The 19,372-nt window shown below is 38.0% G+C and overlaps 1 protein-coding gene and 1 long non-coding RNA gene across 2 annotated transcripts in view; one reads left to right on the top strand and one right to left on the bottom strand.

Moving 5' to 3' along the window:
* Positions 1 to 385: 385 nt before the first annotated feature.
* LOC117668541 (uncharacterized) lies at positions 386 to 4,931 on the bottom strand. Its single transcript, XR_015733426.1, has 3 exons — positions 4,844 to 4,931; positions 3,064 to 3,139; positions 386 to 1,005 (listed from the first exon to the last, which is right to left on the bottom strand). It is a non-coding gene; the product is annotated as an uncharacterized LOC117668541 (long non-coding RNA).
* STK3 (serine/threonine kinase 3) overlaps positions 4,812 to 19,372 on the top strand; it is a 126,361-nt gene continuing 111,800 nt past the window's right edge. Inside the window, exons 1-4 of the mRNA XM_034422509.3 lie at positions 4,812 to 5,266; positions 11,078 to 11,158; positions 13,017 to 13,145; positions 16,657 to 16,771. Coding sequence (XP_034278400.1) covers positions 5,244 to 5,266; positions 11,078 to 11,158; positions 13,017 to 13,145; positions 16,657 to 16,771 — 348 coding nt within the window. The 5' untranslated portion in view covers positions 4,812 to 5,243. The remainder of the gene's footprint in view (positions 5,267 to 11,077; positions 11,159 to 13,016; positions 13,146 to 16,656; positions 16,772 to 19,372) is intronic.

The raw sequence follows: 19,372 nt of genomic DNA, 5'->3' as shown, positions 1-19,372 counted from the left end.
TTTAGTTTTAACATCTGGCTGCAGAGAGAATATGACCAAAATTCAGATGAAATGCATCTAGATCAGAGGTGTCAAACTCAAGGCCTGCGGGCCGGATCTGGCCCACGGGATGCTTAAATCCGGCCCATGGGGCCAGACTGGAAAATCAAAGGATCAGCCCACGCTGCCTTTGGTGGCTAAAACGGGCTGTGTGTAGCCCCCCCATGCCTCATTTTCACCCCCATGGCCTCCTGCAGCACTCTGCCAGCTGAAAATGGGCTCAAAAATGGCCCCCAAAATGGGCCAAAACCAGGGCCAAAAATGGGCCAAAACCAGGGCTGAAAATGGACCGTGCGGGGCCCATTTTCGGCCACCAGAGTGCTGCAGGAGGTCATGGAGGGTTAAAATGAGCCGCGGGGGGCTGCGTGTGGACCCCCCATGCCCCATTTTGGCCAGCAGGGTGCTGCAGGAGCCAGCCATCCCATCTCCCCCCGCCCCTCCCCCTCCGGCCCACGGAGGAGAACTACAATGCTGATCTGGCCCTCGAAGAAATCCAGTTTGACATCCCTGATCTAGATGATACCACAGGTGCTGGACTATCTAAAAATGAGGTCACCTCCACTTCTGCCTAATTATTGGCTAGCATCTCTTCTAAGTCCTTCAAGGTAGACAGGTCAGGAAATAGACACCATGAAGACTTTATAGCTGTAGGGAATATGAACATAATCTTGGAAGTCTGACAGAGCTCCTTTCTGCCCCCTCTTATGTATATGAAAGAATATCAAAGTGAGGTTATCTTGAGTTACTTTCTCATCCCCCTTTCTTCCCAGGGCTAAGTAGATGTTTACCAAACTGCTCTTGCATTGTTTCTTCAATGTTAGCTCTGAACTCCTCTACATTTTGTGTGGTGTTTGCCTTCTCTGTTAGGATTCTTTACTTCTCCGTATATAATGATGATGTATATGATTGGATATCAGTTCAATTGCTTCTTACAGAACACTTCTTTTTCTCTTTTCCCAAAATCACCTGCCACATAAAGAAAGCACAATGTACCATTCTCACAATCTCTTCCCCAAAGATTTTTTTTTTTACAAAAAAAATATTACAGGATCAGAAGACATACTTAAATTTACATTATAGTGAAGAATGCCAAGCTGAAAGGCACCAGGTCATTGTGTAGTTCCGTCCTCTTTGTTACAGAAACCCAGTTAATGCATGTTTCCTGCTAGTAGGTGATGCTTTTAAAGGGAGGGACCAGGACAACAACAGAGAGAAAGCCAGGCAAGGAATGGCTCTGTTGGCTATTGGTCTATTGAAATCAAGGAAGTGGAGACAAATTAATGATGACTAATCTAAATCCCATTTATTATTTAAATCCCAGCTCTAAGCACAACAATAACACCAGACATATTTCTGGAAAGCAAAACCACAAAATTCTGCCTTATTTATTTCTGTATGTCATGCACTCAAATTGACTGGAAAAAGGAGTTATGCTTGGAACGGTCAACAATAAAAGGAAACAAGGATACAAAAAAAAATGGTGGCTAGACACCATCAAAGCCCACACCAGCCAGAGCATAAAACAACTGAAAGAAGCCCTGTAAAATCAGAAAAAGTGGAGCAACTTAACTCATAAAATGGATGAAAACTGGACCTGATTAAATGGATAGCAATATCAAGCACAAGAATATTTTATCTAGCCTCTACACTACATATAGTTCCAGCTTTTCTCCCATCCTGGAATAAAGTAGCTATGGTTTAATATTGGACTAACGCATGGGATTGTAGAAACATTTTTGTAAAGAGAATAAACAAAGCTATGTTTGCTTACTTTAGTTGCTTATTTTATTGTGCTTATAAGCCATTCCAATCATAAACAATTCTGTGCTGGATATAGGGATCCAAGCAAATGTTATCCATTTGCTATTGCTGCTAAGGATAAAGATTCCTATCTCCTTGACATGTGAAAATCTGATGAAAAATTGATCATTCCACCCCTGCCCCTCCTCCCACATAGATTTATGAAAGTGCTTGATTTCATGACAGGGCAACAATGCCTGGGAATCTGCTACAAGATGGCTGAATGAAAAAGTAGATGACTTTGCATTCTGAGTTACAGAAGTGACACCTCAGGGACAGGTTGACTGGGAGCATTTTGGCCAAGGCTCCATTCCCAAGCTGCTTAAGGCAAAATCACAAAATGTTGCCTTACTTATTTCAGCCATGTCAGGCATGCTCAAACTCACTAAAAAAGCAGCTATGCTCCCAATGGCTGGCGGAAAAAGGAAATGAGGCTGCCAAAAAACCTTGTGTCTGGATACCATTTGAAGCCGACACTAGCCAGAGCATCAGTAACTGAAAGAAGCCATACAAGATCAAACAATGTGGAGAGATTTTAATGTTAGAAAGGTTTGTGCACATGATAAGAAACTCAGAAGCGGTCAAGGTCAAAATGTAGGACAAAGATGTGTCTGTAGCAGTGGTGGGTTGCCCCCGGTTCACACCGGTTCTATAGAACCGGTGGTAAAACCGGCGGGAGGCTCCGCCCACCGACCCCAACATCATCAAAATGCTTCTGCATTTTGCGCACAAGAGTGCACGCGTGCGCCAGCGAAGCAAATGCGTGCGTGCGACTCCACTGCGAACCGGTAGTAAAGATAAGTAGAACCCACCCCTGGTCCGTAGGGATTACCAAACAACCCTAGTCTTTTGAACATGTGGAAAGCCAGGCCAAACATGCTTTGCCACATTATCAAACTACACCAATGCAACAGAAAGGCTTTCGTTATACATGTCATGGATAAGAATATTAGTGGAAGGCAGAATGTTTCTCCATTGCATATTAGAAAGCTCTTTATGTATCCACCACAATCTATTTAGATGTTCCCCATTTTTCTTCCAAGTGGGACTTGTTTGTATTTGCACCTTCAGTATCTCATTTCATAGGGTTTCCCATACTTTTCCTTCAGGATTTCAAACCTGACTGTTTGAAGGTATACAAACCTGACTGTTCTCTATTTTTCCTCACTTTGACATGATGAATTCAAGGATAACATGGGCACTTATTCTAAAGATTCCACTTACCTTTATTCAATCAATTTCTTCTTGTTGTAAGAAGTGGGCGTAGGACTACAGATCCCACGGTTCCTTCTTCCAGCTTCTGTGAAATCAAATCAGTGAGGAGAACATTAGATCTCCAACTCTTTGCCGAATTAAATTTGCAACGTATGTCAAGGTAGTTAATTATCCCATTCTTATGAAACTTCCATGTTGCTCAAGTATTCTGACTGATGCAAGCAAAGAATTTTGATAATTCTAATTAGAATAGAATGTGCCATTTGACAGATTAATAAGACTAATACTTTTTTGTGTCATCAGCTGCTTTTAAAGGGAAATATCTGCACTCTTAAAACAACTGGATGGCCTATAGTTTTGTTCTGTGGCCTTCCTAAGAATGACCAGAGATTGTGCACAGTCCTACCAACATTACATCTGCTTAACACTTGTTGCTGTAAGCACTGTCCTTTGCAGTTCCTCTCTACCATTGAATGTTCCAGATTGCCTGTTATAGTACCTGCAGGCATTCTGAAAACATTTACTTGCACATACAAGAAATTCTTCCTTTTGGGAGAGTAAATATTTTGTTGCTGTCTATCCAAACCTCAGGGAGAGTGAGTGAGGATGAGAAGAAAGAAATATGGGATAAAACAGGGGTAAGGTGTGTGTGGGAGTGTTAGAAGAAATATCCTTCTGGGTTCAGCTCCAAGTGGGGAAAAAGACACTGGAAACATGGAGACTGCTTGGAAAGATGGTTTAATGGTGGACAAGATCACATGGTTTGAGTTCCTGAACAGAAAAGGGGCCGAGATGCTGCGAGTCCCTGGGTTTTATGTCCTCTCTGGCTTTGAACTTCCTGGGGCCCAGAAAGAGTATCCTGATTGGTTGTCAGACTCCCGGGGTGGGGGTTTTAGCTAGCCTTGCTGGCTGATGTAATCTTCCCAGGTGCCATGTGGTGAGTTTCTGTTGCTAGATGGGTCCTATTGTGTTGCAGATGATGGTCCATTGACAAAGATGGGAGGAAATTGAGTTTCTGCCTCTGGCCCATTGACAAAGGGTGGGGGGGCAAGAAGGTGGGAGCTGCTTCGTCTTTAAAACATGCTTCTCCATTTCTCATCCAGGGAAACATAATAGTCTGCCTTTTTTATATTTCCCAAAATATTTCATTCCTCTAGGAAAGGGGTGGGTGGTAACTTCCTACAAGATGAAAACATTAGCTCTGTAGTTTTTGCTTAAAAGTTGCAAATCTGCAAGGATCACGGCAACTTTATGTTGCTGAAATACATTGTACATACAGGTTTTCTTCAATAGACAGGATCAAATCCAAAGGACTTGTGGTTATGACATTGGTTTTGAATAACACTCTAGGGCAGTGTTTTTCTCAACCGTGGGAACTTTAAGCCGGCTGAGAAATTTTGGGAGTTGAAATCCACACATATTAAAATTTGGCAAGTTTGAGAAACATAGACCTAGGTTAAAATACGGTTGGCTATTTTGAGTTCAGTGGGTTGTGTGAATGAATCTAGAGATCTGGATGAATTCAAGGAAGCATGGTTCAGTAAACCAAGGGTTACTGTGCTATGCAAACACGCCACTTACTCAGAAGTAATAAATACTACGCTGTAAAGGGTTCAATGGCTCATAAGGATAACTAAACGCCCTAAACCTGCGCAGAGTAATAAAAACTACACCACCCAAGATGCAATCCTTCCGCAAAAGCCAATCATTGGCGCGGCGCATGATGGGGCAAAGAAGACCTTTCTCCTCCGCGTTCCTCTGCCCATGACGTCACACCAACGTCCCTCACCGGCCGCTATAGCTTTGCACCAACGCAGCTTCGCTCGGCCCCAAGCAACTTTCTTTTCCGTCTTCTCCGGAGTTCCGGCTGGCACTTGGAAAGACCAATGCGCGTTTTGGATCCGCGCGTTTTCCGCCAATTGGAGGGCTGGGGGGGCGGTATTTCTGGAGCAGCCCATCGAACGCTCAGCTGAGCGTTGGAGTCCGGCAACGGCCCCCTGGGAGAGGAGGAGGCGTGCTCGGGTTTTTTAAAGGGCCAGTAGCGGAAGAAAGTTGCGGGCAGAGTTTCCTGAGGAGGGGGGGGGTTCTTCGGGCTCCCTGATTGGTCCTTGTCCGGCCCCTTCAGGGTTGGCAAGCAAAGCACCGCGCCTTGGTTGGGGCCGACCGTCTGGGGAGCCTCTGGCCGCAGAATGGAGCAGGCAGCGCCTAAAAGGTAACGGTCAGGGCCTCCCTCGTTCCCGGGAGACTGAGGCGGCGGCGGCAGCAGCAGCAGCGAGGTTTATTTTGGGCGGAAGGAAGAAGGCCGGTGTAGGCCGCGTGCCCCGCAGTTCGCCGCTCCTCAAAGCCTGGACTCCCCGTCACCGGTCAGGCCTCCCGGCTTGAGGTGTCCCTCGCCTTGGCTTCAACCCTCTGCGCTTGCCGGCCGTGAGGGGCCTATTTCTGGATGGCACCGAAGGGGAGGCGTTGTCGCAGCCTTTCTCAGCGGGATGCCTCCGACGGGCTGGCTAGAGGAGATGGGAGTTGTAGTCTCATACGTTGGGGGGAATTCTGGGCTGCTTAGAGGAGATGGGAGTTGTAGTCCCATAGGTTGGAGTGCATTCTGGGCTGCCTAGAGGAGGTGGGAGTTGTAGTCCCATAGGTTGGGAATTCCGGGCTCCCTAGAGGAGGTGGGAGTTGTAGTCCCGTAGGTTGGAGGGCATTCTGGGCTGCCTAGAGGAGATGGGAGTTGTAGTCCTGTAGGTTGGAGGGCATTCTGGGCTGCCTAGAGGAGATGGGAGTTGTAGTCCCATAGGTTGGAGTGCATTCTGGGCTGCCTAGAGGAGATGGGAGTTGTAGTCCCATAGGTTGGGAATTCCGGGCTCCCTAGAGGAGATGGGAGTTGTAGTCCCGTAGGTTGGAGGGCATTCTGGGCTGCCTAAAGATGGGAGTTGTAGTCCTGTAGGTTGGAGGGCATTCTGGGCTGCCTAGAGGAGATGGGAGTTGTAGTCCCATAGGTTGGGAATTCCGGGCTCCCTAGAGGAGATGGGAGTTGTAGTCCCGTAGGTTGGAGGGCATTCTGGGCTGCCTAGAGATGGGAGTTGTAGTCCTGTAGGTTGGAGGGCATTCTGGGCTGCCTAGAGGAGATGGGAGTTGTAGGCCCATAGGTTGGAGGGAATTCCAGGCTGGCTAGAGGAGATGGAAGTTGTAGTCCAATAGATTGGAGGACATCTCTCCTGGGATAAGGCTGCTTTACATGTAAAGAAGCCCTCAATGCACAACACCTGGAGAGAAATGGGCTTTTCTTGTTCCCACACCCATAGCATAATTCCTGCCTCCAAAATCACCTGGGCTTATGAGACTCACCTGCCTGCTTTCCTAGGGAAATACTGTAACCTACTCACTTAGCATTCCTTAATCATTCACTCCTTGGTATGGCAGTATGATTATATTGATTATGTGCCAACAAGTCATTTTGACTCCTAATAACCACATAGGTAGATTTTCTCCATGATAATCTACCCATAACCCTTACGTCTCTCATGTCTCCCAATGGAGTGCTCCCATTGCCATTGTAACTGAATCCATCCACCTTTGCTTCTGGTTGTCCTTTTTTTCTTCTATCTTTCCCAGCAGTACATCTTTCCAGAGAGCTGGCTTTTTGCATAATGTGTCCCAAATAAGATAATTTGAGTCTGACCCTTTGTATGGCAGAATTATATTATATGGCAGCTTCAACATACTGTTAATATGTCCTTGGTGTGCACTGTGTGGTGCTTAAGCCCACACAGAAATAAAGACCTCCCACCTGGCTCTAACCCTGGTTCGGGTAGTAATGGGGCAAGAAATTAATCTCTCATGAAAATATGTATTCACACCACCCACCTAAGACCTCCCTGGTGGTATCTTCCTGGAGCAGAGAATATGTCCACAATGGTTCTCTGGTAAATGACCATCAGAGAGGCATTTCTCTCCATCTTCATGAAAGTGTATGAAAATGGAAACTTGGGAAATCTTTGCACGTTGGTATTACCACAATGGGTTTTAAAAAATATGTGCTTGAAATGGACAATAGCAGAAGACTGGTTTATTTTTAAACTATGTTTTTGTTCATATTGTTACAATATATTTACATGGGCTGTAGATGAGAAGTTGCTCAGTTGTAAAATACTGAACTTTTGAATAATGGTAACATATTTTTAGAAACAGTATTCTACATATGCATAGACATTACATTTCCAAAATATTTTCAGAAAAAACAAAAGTATTTTAAATCATCTTTATTGTAATATCAATATAATATTGTCATCTCCCGGAAAGGAGTAAGTCGGTGATTGGAGGCACATGAACAATAGGGGAATTCAAAACTAATCCGGTAGAACATGGGTGTAAATCATTAAAGATTAAGGTTTTTTAAATCATAAATAACAAATAATGCCTGTAAACATACAATCAATCTTCTTGGAAGGGTAAGCTATTTAATTCTATCATAGTGGGACGTAGGCGCTTTGATAGAATGACTGGTGGCACTTAAGAAAATAATTTATATATTGAGTTTCCATATTGTTATGCAACTACCCTAAAAAGGAAGTTGATATTACTGGGTGTGCTTAATGTTTTTTTTTTATCCTGTGTTGCGTAGGTTAATAAGTATATTAAATCCTTAAACTAGCCATGATTAAATACGTACAGCTCTTTTTTTTCTGTTAGATCTAGATTAAATTCTAATTTCCTCACCTCCAGAAACTGTCATCCTGTTTATTTTTCCATTTCTAAATTACATGAGTTCTGACTATACTAGTTATTGGAACTTTTCTTTGGAATCTTTCTGATGCAGCCTGTCTTTTACAGTACCACCCATTTCACTTAAAACTGCTTGAAAACATTATGGTGCAAAATTCACTAATCTGGATAACCATCATGTTCCTTCTCTTCTTTCTCTATCTGGATGTTTTTCTGTTCCTGGTAAGAATTAAGGGCTTTTACCTTCAGTTGAGCACCAGCTTAGTTGGCCAGAAATTCCATACAGGTGGATGAATGAGCTGTTGGAGGAGGGACTCCAATACCAAGGAGCTGCCAGAAAAAAAGGAAGACCATTTCATTTGTGTTCAACACAATGCTCTAATACAGCTCTCTATTTTTTCCTGCTGTGTTAGCCTTCACTAGTCTAATCTCTGTGGGTTCTTTCTTAAGTTTATCTTTTCCTTTCAACTGGTCTGGTATGCTTCTGAACGGAAGTTGAGGGATTCCCAGTGTTAGTTTTATATGTGTGACCATATCAGGTATTTGTTGCTATTTAATTCGAGAAAAGATGAGAGAATAAGCAAATATGAGAATTTTTGACCCTAAAAATTATATGCTGTTTTAGTACAGGAGGCTATATTCAAGCTTTGTATACTCAAACATTGAAATCATACCCTTGTGCACATGTACACTGTACTAAAAATAGGAATAACATTGTTAAACCTAAACCAAAGTAGCACATAAAGTATACTATTAACATGAATCCTCATAACCATATATGGTATCTAATTTCTGAGCATATGAATATCAAGAAAAAAAGAGAAGTTCACATGCAGAGGTATTTGTAGCTTCTTTCTTTAAAGCTATTTTATCGGAGTAAATGTGAACATCATCTTGGTTACAAATTGGAAAAAAGGTTTTCAGTATAAAGTCTTATAAAATATAAGCACTGATTAAGAACTAGCAGTCTTTGAAAGGTTGGAGACATAATGAAGCAGTGATGAACTTTTGGGCTGAATGGCTGTGGCCTAGTTTTATTTTGTCCTGATATTCTGCTAGCAACTGTGTGACATTTTCAGGGGCAGAGAGAGCTGCTTTGTGATGTACCTCGGGGCAGTTCACAGCAGCTGATCTGGACTGACTGAGCTCTTGATTAGGACTTGTCAACTGATATCTGATTGATCCATGTCACAGGCGTCCAAAGAAGCTGGTTCCTGATTGATTCCTCATCTTTAATATATAGTGATTACTCCAGAAAAGTATTAATAAGTCAGATTTCCGCCTTACATGTCATAGTAGTACAAATCCAGACCATGTTGGTGAATCTAAATACATCTGTCCAATTCATATACATCTTTAAAATCTTAATTAATTAATTAATTTATTTATTGTTAAATTTGTATACCGCCCTTCTCCCTGAGGACTCAGGGCAGTGAACAGCCAAGTAAAAACAAAAACTACAAACATTAAAATACAGTTAAAATATATATATATAAATTAATAAGTGTTATTTCATACTATAGAGCTTGCACTAATAACTGGAAGAAGTTTTTAAATTTACATTTCCAACTTCAAAAACCTGAATAATATTGTTCAATAACTTTTCTATGCTCAAAAAAAAAATACTTGAAAATTCCTTGAAAATTCCCACATGTGTATATTCTCTACCTCCTCCTCCATCATCATCATCTCCATTATCCCATTATGTAATGTGTCTTGGGTATCTACACAGAAGGGATAGAAAAGTAAATTGTTTCTTTAATTTGCAATATAGATGATTTCAGACATTGCAATAAAGGACAGCTATGTATACCAATGAATTCCATTAAGTCATGTACGATGTATTCTCAGTATGATTTTTGCAAAGGTGTTATTGTTTTTGCTTATGGAGCAAGAAAATCAAAACAGAATTCCTGCTTTATAGATTCTACGTGGGTGACCGAGTCAGTTGCTTTCATTCAATCCTAGGAAGAAGGCTATGGTAAACTTTCTGAAAATACTATCAAGAAATTTTCAAAGAGTTGTCTGTGCACACATGTATGTATGCACACAAAACAAAACAAATTGAACATATGATAATTTGAGTTTCCCTTTCCCCTACCTGGTCAATTACTATAGCATCTGCACTAGAGAAAATTTCAACAGACCTGGAATTTAACATAGAATTCATCTGTTGGACTTCTTGCAAACTAAATACAAATTTAAATTGGAGAGATATTAGAATAACTTATTTTAAGTGGTGATTCAGAGAAACAGTATTTCTTCTAGTAGTTCATGGATTTTATAATGTTATCATCTAAGAAAACAAACACAAACCCTAGTTTGTATAATTCTATATCTGTGATATAATGTATCACATTGATCATAGATTATCCCTTTTATGTTTTGTCATGTGGTAAATATTCTTATCAGTCTTGGGCTATACTGCCTTGGGATTCGTTTTGCCTTGTTTTGTCTTGCTTATGTAAAATCAAACAGCTTTTCAAAGCTCTCTGTGAGAGAGATGTACAATTTCTAACGAATGACAAATACAAAATTTAAATGTTATGAATGATGATGTATTATAGTAGACTAATTTCTTTGTTAGAGTTTGCAGCATATATATGGAAAATTTAATTTTAATTTTAATTTAAGTTTAGTTTAGTTTAGTTTATATTATGCTCCAATCCATGTGGGATTCTGAGCAGCTTGCATTATGATAGATGTTGATAGATAATATCAATGAGAAAGCAAAAAAGTCAAAGCAATAATGTGTTATGGAACAAGCAACAACTTTCCAACTTATAACAGACATGTTCCCCTTATCTCTATTCCTGAGGCTGTCTGGAATAGCTAAGTTTGATCGCTTTCCCAAGAAACAAGTAAGGTGGCAGTCAGTTGGCCACCTGTTGATTTGCTTTCCCTTTGTACAGATTTTCTCATCCCCAAGCTATGATTTGCTTTATTTTATATTTATAGTAATATAATATAGTTTATATTATTTCTCCTTTGTGTGCTTAGTTGTCCATTAAAACTGCTTTCAAGTGAGAAATTGATTACTTCTGAATGGGATACATTTGTGTTTAAAATCGTAATTTTGATATTAACATATTAAAACCTTTATGTTTTGAGAATAATTATAAATAAAATACTAGAAGTTACCTTAGTCTTTTTTTTTTTGAGAAGGTATGTGGTGCACATTAAAACTCTGCAGCTTTCTATTTATTCTTAAGAAAATGAAAGTATAGATTTAGTAATTAAAGATAAAAGTAAATTGCAAATTACTAATTGTAGACTATTTCAAATGTTTTTATATTTTTATTAGCAAGCTTAAGAAGCTCAGTGAAGACAGCTTGACTAAACAGCCTGAAGAAGTATTTGATGTCTTGGAGAAGCTTGGTGAAGGGTATGTACAATTTTGTATATGTAGAGATGTATGGAGGACTATGGAAATTTAATATATGTATCATGCAAACATAATGGAAGGTAGTGAGCTTGATTGTGAGTTGAAAAATGTTCCATATTTGGACTGGTGCCTACATCCAGCTAGCCTAATGAGATTGTGTACAGGTAGACCTTGCTTAATTATGATAATTGAAACCGGAAACTTTCATCATTAAGTGATGTGGTTGTAAGTCAAAACATCATGTGATTGTGAGTAAGAGAATGTTGTGTAGTTTCAAACTAGGTATACCTCAGAGGCTCTAATTATGCCTGCCAGTTAAGCTGAATGTGTCACATATATATCCTAAGTTAACTAATATTTTCCACAGATCCAGTTATAATTGTGGGAAACCTACCATGCTGCTGTATCCCCTTGTTCATTGGATAAGAGCTCCAGAAGCATATAACTTCGAGGACTGCTTCCTCTCTCCCTTCCTCTTATTTCCTCTCATTTCAATATTTGTCTACCTTACACCTACCATAGAAGAGAAAGATGGATGAAGACAGAGAGAGTAGGATCCGTATCACCAGTTAAATCTGTTACAACACAATCCCAATTGAGCCATTTCAGGGAACTTCTAAGTTTTCTTTGCAATGACCAGGAAGGCATTTACAATGATTGACCTTGAGCTTGACACCCCTGTCCTAAAGGAATAGCACGATATTTACAAAAAAATGCATATATTGGTTCAAAGTGTGTACAAAAAGCCCAAAAGAAAGCTAAAAGTTAAGAAAGAATGTCTGCACTCTTCTCATTCTCTTGATTTGTGTATTAGTTGTTTGATTGCTTATGTGCCATCAAGTCAGTGTCAACTTTTTGCAACCATAGGCAGGTAGTCCTCAACTTACAACCATTTGTTTAGTGATTGTTTAAGTTACAGCGGTGCTGAAAAAAGTGACTTATGATCGTTTTTCATACTTATGATCACTACACCTCCTCTATGGTCATGTGATCAAAATTTGGGTGCCTGATGGTTGGCATGTATTTATGATGGTTGCCTTGTCCCAGGGTTGTGTGATCACCATTTGTAACCACCTCAGCTGGCTTCTGACAAGCAAAGTCAATTGGGGCCAGATGCAAGAGTAGAAAGACAACTAAATAATTCACTTAACTGCTGCAGTGATTCACTTAACAACTGTGGCAAGAAGGGTTGTAAAATGGGGCAAAGCTCACTTAATAATTGCCTTGCTTAGCGACAGAAATTTTGGGTTCAATTGTCAGTCAAGGACTAAAAAGTTAGACCTTTTGCAGGATGAATTGTGTACATGCATGCTAACAGTGGGTTCGTTCTCCAAATGTCCACTGCATTTCTGCCTAAATGTCGGTGCCCATGCTTAAGAGGGAGGCACTATCAGCTTTTCAGAAAGCAGTAATTTTAATATGGTTGCTGGGAATGTATTGGGATACTCAAGCTCATCCTCTAGCAATTCTGAAAAGGTAATATCTAAGCTTTATAGATTGCTGGTTTCTTCCTGCCATTAGACTGCTCACTGGTTACTTAGAGAAAAGGCATTGTTTTCCATTGTTTTGCTGAACAGGAACTGACAGTAAAAATAAACAGGCAGCTAATACAAAATGAAAGTAATTAAGAAATAAAGTATATGTACAATTATGTAACAACATACAATGGATAAGTAATGAAAAGCCTCATTGAACTGTGACGCAAACTCATTTATTCTTCCTCTTGTACTACATAACTCTGGAGTTAATGTTGTGTTAAAGCAATAAACATTTTTATTGCAGAAACTATTGGAATCAATGGCTTGCTTGGGCATGGTAATTTTATTAATAACAGCATAAATTAATATTTCCCTTTTAGATCTTATGGCAGTGTTTTTAAAGCTATTCATAAGGAATCAGGACAAGTCGTAGCAATTAAGCAAGTCCCTGTTGAATCAGATCTACAGGAAATAATTAAAGAAATTTCCATAATGCAACAATGTGACAGGTATGTATCAATTTATAATGTAAATTCTGCCATTTTTTAAAAAAAATAATTTTTATTAGATAGTGTGTTAAAAATTCAAGCAGAGCCTGAAGGCCACTTGATTTTTTAAAATAAGATGGTGATAGAAATTTAGATGCTTTATTTGCTTTTCCATTTTCCTGCTTGCTGGTTATAGATGAATGGATAAAATAAACTGATGAAGGTAACAGTGTGAAAACACAACTGTTGCAATATTTCTTGGTTTTATGAAAAGTTTTAAATGTTAAATTTAAATGTTCTAGCAAATGCTGTGCAAAGGGGCAATTTAGGCCTTTGAGACCAATTCTCTGTTTACTGTAAGAATACAGGATTAAAATATTTGTGCCAGATAGCTGCTTGAACACAGCCAGTTAAGGGAGAGTATTAGCTTCCTAGGTAATTGGTTCTATTTATATCCATCTTAAAATGTGCAACTTTTTACCAATCATTCTTAAAATCAGGTAAAAAAAAAAAGTAAAGATTCCTGCGATTTTACTCCACTAGTCGTTGCTGATTATAGGGGGTGGTGCTCATCTCTGTTTTAAGGTCATTGAGCCAGCGCTGTCCAAATATATTTCCGTGGTCATATGGCCAGGATCACATCACAGAGTGCTGTTACTTTCCTACCACAGTGCTACCTATTTATTTACCTTCCTATAAAGTGGTACATTTGTATAATTTCGAACTGCTTGGTTGGCAGGAGCTGGGGCACTTGCCTGTCAAACCTGCATTACTGGATTTCCAGCCTACAAACCCAGCGTCTTAATCGCATTGATTCTTTAAAATCAGGAGGAAGATACATATTGAAATGAAATAACTAGTAGAAGAATTGTGTGTGCATAAATAAAAAGCTGTTCTCTAATGAAATATACTATTATGTAAGGTGAAGTAGGAATGCCTATGAACTAACTTAATCAGAAGATAGGTGTATGCATGCTTGGGAATAATTTGGAAGAATTTTTACGGCTTCATGTGAGCACAGTATTTGCCTCTTCTATTTACATTGTTTTTCAGATCACCATCTGTACCTGAAAACAAAGTGGCTATTTTAAGATTCAGATTAATTTTAATGATTCCTTAAAGCATCTGCAACTTTTTACGGGTCATATATAGCTTGAAAAATAATTGCCTTTTTTAATGGGTAAAAGATATTGTGCTCACACTTTTTATAAAACCATTTTTAAATGGGCACAACTGTACCATTTAGTATGCTCCATATACAATGGCTCTCGATTTAATGTAATATATGTTCAATGTGTTTATATCAGATTGAAAATCTTGAAAATTTTACTGTATTTTTTGGTAAATATGATTATTTCAAATAAATGCTTGTGTTTTTATTTATTAACTGAGACAAACTCTGAGGATAATGAATCAAAGAGAAAAAAGCCAGGATAGTAGCATGCAGAAGTTTCTTACACCATAGCAGAGTTATTTGTGTAAGAGTAACATTGGAGCTTTATAAATGGTTCTTCAGATAGATTGCAAAGGTAGACAATATAGTACAAAGGATTAAGTGGGGTTTCTTTACATGCCAAAGTTGGCAGTGATTTATAGGTGATGAACAAAGATAAGGGTGTGCCTTAGTAAAATATTGGTGAATCGCTCCCTTGTAAAATATTTGCAGGGAGAAAAAACTCTTTCTCTTTTGAGGTTTGTTTTATATCAGTAAAGATCTTTATGGACAAATTACAAATGCTCAAAAACACACAGTAGTTAAAGTAAGACTAACATAACCTGACTTAGAAAATTGGAAGAAAACTACTTGACTCTAAATTTTTAAATATCATATACTTCGGCAGTTCTTTAATCACTCTTTTTATTGCAGGCTGTTAATTTTTAGGGTAAGGTGGTCAGAATTTGTTAGGGTGATGGTCCCAAAGTATGGTATCTTAGGAATAACACAGTTGTAAGGTGGAAGGTTTAAAGTCTACTATATATCTCTGATAAGAATGTTACGATACTTTCATTTAAAGTTAGGTATTTTATTTAGAGTTCGATCAGATGGGTTTTGATGTTCATTTAACAGTGTTGAGAAGTCATTATGCTATTATAGTATGAGATAGTAATAGGTGTACATAACTTGGTAGTAAATTTTTTTTAAAAAAAGGTCCCCTCTAACTTGAAAGCTCCTAGGTTCAGGAGATTGGAAGCTTTACATTCTGTCATTATCCAGTATTTGTTGTCTGATTGCTTTAAATATTGGAGGGATGGACTCACTTCTGTTGAGTTGCATTTCAGTCTACCTAGACAGAAACTGTTAACACTGACCAGCTGGTATTCTGCAGAGCTTCAGGCATGGTTTGTTTTTCCCCCCAACTCTACTTGGAGGTTGAAATTTATTTATTTATTTACTTAATTTTTATACCGCCCTTCTCCCGAAGGACTCAGGGCGGTGAACAGTTAAAATAACATACATATAAAATGTGAATATAAGATGATTAAGCCAATTTGGTTCATCGGTTAAAAATCTTCAGCATAAAGATTTAGAACAATTAGAAGAGATTTATGCCAGCCCGGCTTGGTGAAATAGAAAGGTCTTAAGTGCACGACGGAAAGTACGAAGATCTGGGATCATTCGTATCCCTGGGGGTAACCTGTTCCAAAGGGTAGGTGCCCCCACAGAAAAGGCTCTTTCTCTGGGAACCACCAGTCGACATTGCTTTAGTGACGGCACCCTGAGGAGGCCCACCCTGTGGGAGCGTGCTGGTTGAAATAATGGTCTTAGGGCCCTCTGCATATGAAGCAGGTGTTCTCACTCAAGATAACTTGGTAGTCAAATAAATATCTTAGGGAGCATTTTGAACGAAGTCAGTTAATTGTGAATTGTGGACAAACATGCACCTGGAACTCCCTTGCTGATTGGAAATTGGGAACAGCAAAGGGTGTTGTCATAATGTTTCCTTGGTACCAGTATCAGTGTGATGGTTGAGGCAGTTGATCAGCAGCTGTGCAGAAGCATTCAGTCTGTAGACTCAGTATATTGCCGAGATTGCAGACCTCATGCAAAATTCTGAATTACTTTCTGACTTTCCTAATAAAGATTTTTTTGGAAAAACTCAAAAGCTTATAGAATCATGTGGGTCATCTCTGATTGTTCCTAATGAGGAAATTGGCTCTCTCTTTGCTAAATAAATATACAGATTTTTGGATGGTGGTAGACATGTTTTATCTTCCAGAAAAAAATCCACATATTTTTCAAATTGCACATACTTGGAAGTGTGTATGGATACTTTTCAGTTGAGAATATTTCCCTTACTCTTGTCTTATACAAATATTTTAAAAGACATGTTCTTATAGAAATTGGTGAGAGATATGTGTTAAGGGCTTTATCATTCTTAGGTGCTCAGTAGTTTGTTTTATTCTTTGAAGATTAATGCATCTTATAACATTTAAAAACGTGGCAGCTGCTCAGGGAAAAAAACATTGAATTGCTTCCTAGTATTTTCAAAGATTAACTTCAATATGTTGACAGCCATGTTTTTATGTTTAGCCCTTATGTTGTCAAGTACTATGGCAGCTATTTTAAGAACACAGACCTCTGGATTGTTATGGAGTACTGTGGAGCTGGTTCTGTCTCTGACATAATTAGATTACGAAATAAAACGGTAAGTTTTATTTTATAAAATATTATATCTGATTTTTTTGCTCTAGGAACATGTTTGTATAGGCCCCTTGAAGTATTATCTTATAGTTCCTTTAAATTCTTCAAGAAATGTTAATGTCCTGTAAAAAACATTAGTAGAGAAGGGGATGATGTTAATTTGTACTTTGTCAGATTTTGATAAGATTATTTCAAAAAGGGATTTAGATTTTCTCATGCTATTTTAAATTCATTGGCTCACAAATAAGATTTTGAACGTACAAATTGGATAATTTAGTTTCTATCGTTCTTTCAATTTATCTCTTAATATGATGGAGGCAATATATTTCATTTTGAAAATTATAAAATAAAACAATTTATTTTGAAATCTCCATCCATCTGAGGTTTTAGGTTTAGTACTTTTCTATTTATAACTAGCCTTTTTTTTGAATACACATTTTAAATATATCTCCATGATAAAATTTTTCCTAATTAAGGAGACGGATAGTGTCTGAAAAAGATATAATAGGTTAGAGACTATAATCAGGTTTAAGGATTTAGTTTTACTTCAAATGGATAAATTTAATGGGTGGCATGCCTTAAGTCTTTGACTTTAATATACAACATTATATAATTTGGAAATAGGCTATTGAATGAAAATCCCTAAATGTTGCATATGTTTAATCTTGAAATAATAATTATTTTTTAATTCATTCTGTAATTTGATGAAATATATTTGGTGCAATGTATATTTAATATATATATATTAAATAATTTTATATATATATTAAATAACCTGGATATTTAATGCTCTTCTATGATCTAAGGGAAATCTTTATTTGATTTACATAATAACAAAACAATATTGGCTATATTGTATTGCTATTATTAATAGCTGAGTTTTTCTTAAGTTTGGAAAAAAATCCTTCAGTGGCATTATGTACAATAGAGGAGGGGGTGGTCTGTTTTGCTCCATTTGATGAATTACCCGTTGTGAATCTAAATAATTGATTTTAAATAAAAATAATGTGTATTTATTCTATAAACATAACTCCTACTTTGCATTTTTCCAATATCTTAAAACAATAGTAATCATTCCAATATACTGAAGATGTTATGTTCATCTAAATAAAGTTTATTTAGATAAATCTTTTTGATGTATATCAATATATTTATCAATAATTAAATTCCATTTATTGGCTGATATTGATATAAATATTTTAATATCTTACCGTAGTTCTCTAATGAAGGTTTATACTTTTAAATGTGCATATGATCCTTCCTATGTTTTGAGATGATTTCTGTTCTAGGTTTGAGCCTAGAGTCCCAAAGTATACCCTTTTGTGGGATAGAATAATAAAAGTTTAGTTTTAGTTTTAGTTTTATTTAATTTGTATACCGCCCTACTCCCGAAGGACTCAGGGCGGTGAACAGGCACAGAATAAAACATGTAAAATACAAAAATTAAGAACAAAAGTAAAATCAAATTAAATAAATTTAGCCCAAGACAAATTTAAAACCCCAGGTTAAGAGCAAATTAAAATTTACATTAAAAAAGAATGGGAAAGGTTAGGCCAGACCAGCCTGGTGAAATAAAAAGGTTTTAAGAGCGCGGCGGAAGGTGTGTAGATCCGGGATCCTCCGTATCTCCGGGGGGAGCTCGTTCCAGAGAGTAGGTGCCCCCACAGAGAAGGCTCTCCCACTGGGGGCCGCCAGCCGACATTGTTTGGCCGACGGCACCCAGAGGAGTCCCTCTCTGTGAGAGCGTACCGGCTGGTGGGAGGCCATTTGCGGCAGCAGGCAGTCCCGTAAATAAAGTGATAGAAATATGGAAGTATTTATTTATTTTTAATGAAAATAACTGGTCAAATTATTTAGACCAATAACTACAGTTGCTACCTTTTAAGCATTTTGATTTCTTCCTCAAGTTCCATTGGTAATCCTTGTCAATTGATTTCTGTGTTTCATAATAAATTGGATTGAAGTTTCTTTAAATAATTATATCTGTTCTTTAGGTTGAGTAATATCATCAGTCTAAAAGCAATAACTTTGCAACCTTTGCCAATTGTATCCAGAATTTATTTCCCATGTTCATTTTTTAAAAAGGGAAATTCCTTCCTTTATTCAAAACGCTCATAATGTACCGTTTCTTCCTTTAACTCTATTTGCCTTTTGGGATAAATAGAAAAGTCTTTTTAATTGGTCTTTTTAATTGAAGCTGTAAAAGTGAATTGTCACTTCTACCCTGATGTTTTTATTGAAAATTTCCTCTATTGTTTTGGCAATCCTTACTGATGCCTTCCTCCTTTGCTAATAAAGTTACATGTAGTTTTAGTTTGTACTGTTTGCTTTATTTTTGCTTACATTTATTTTCACTTGCATGATCTGATATGGTTCTGAGACAATTTTTGTGCATCATAGATGTTTAGAAAACTGAAACGAGACTATAATCTTTGACTATATCTATCTCACTTTCATTAACATTAAAAACTCTTCAATTGTCCCTTAAGAAACACTTCGTTAAAAATATCTCTGCTTTTTAAAAAAATTCTACTCTTTGTTCTGACTGGTATCTCTGTATACATTGCCCTATTGAAGTCACCTCACTATTATTTTTATTATCTTA

The sequence above is a fragment of the Pantherophis guttatus genome, chromosome 3 (assembly GCF_059756535.1).
Source record: "Pantherophis guttatus breed Tessera chromosome 3, ASM5975653v1, whole genome shotgun sequence".
In the NCBI taxonomy this organism is placed as follows: Eukaryota; Metazoa; Chordata; class Lepidosauria; order Squamata; family Colubridae; genus Pantherophis; species Pantherophis guttatus.
This window is presented reverse-complemented; position numbering and strand designations above follow the sequence as displayed.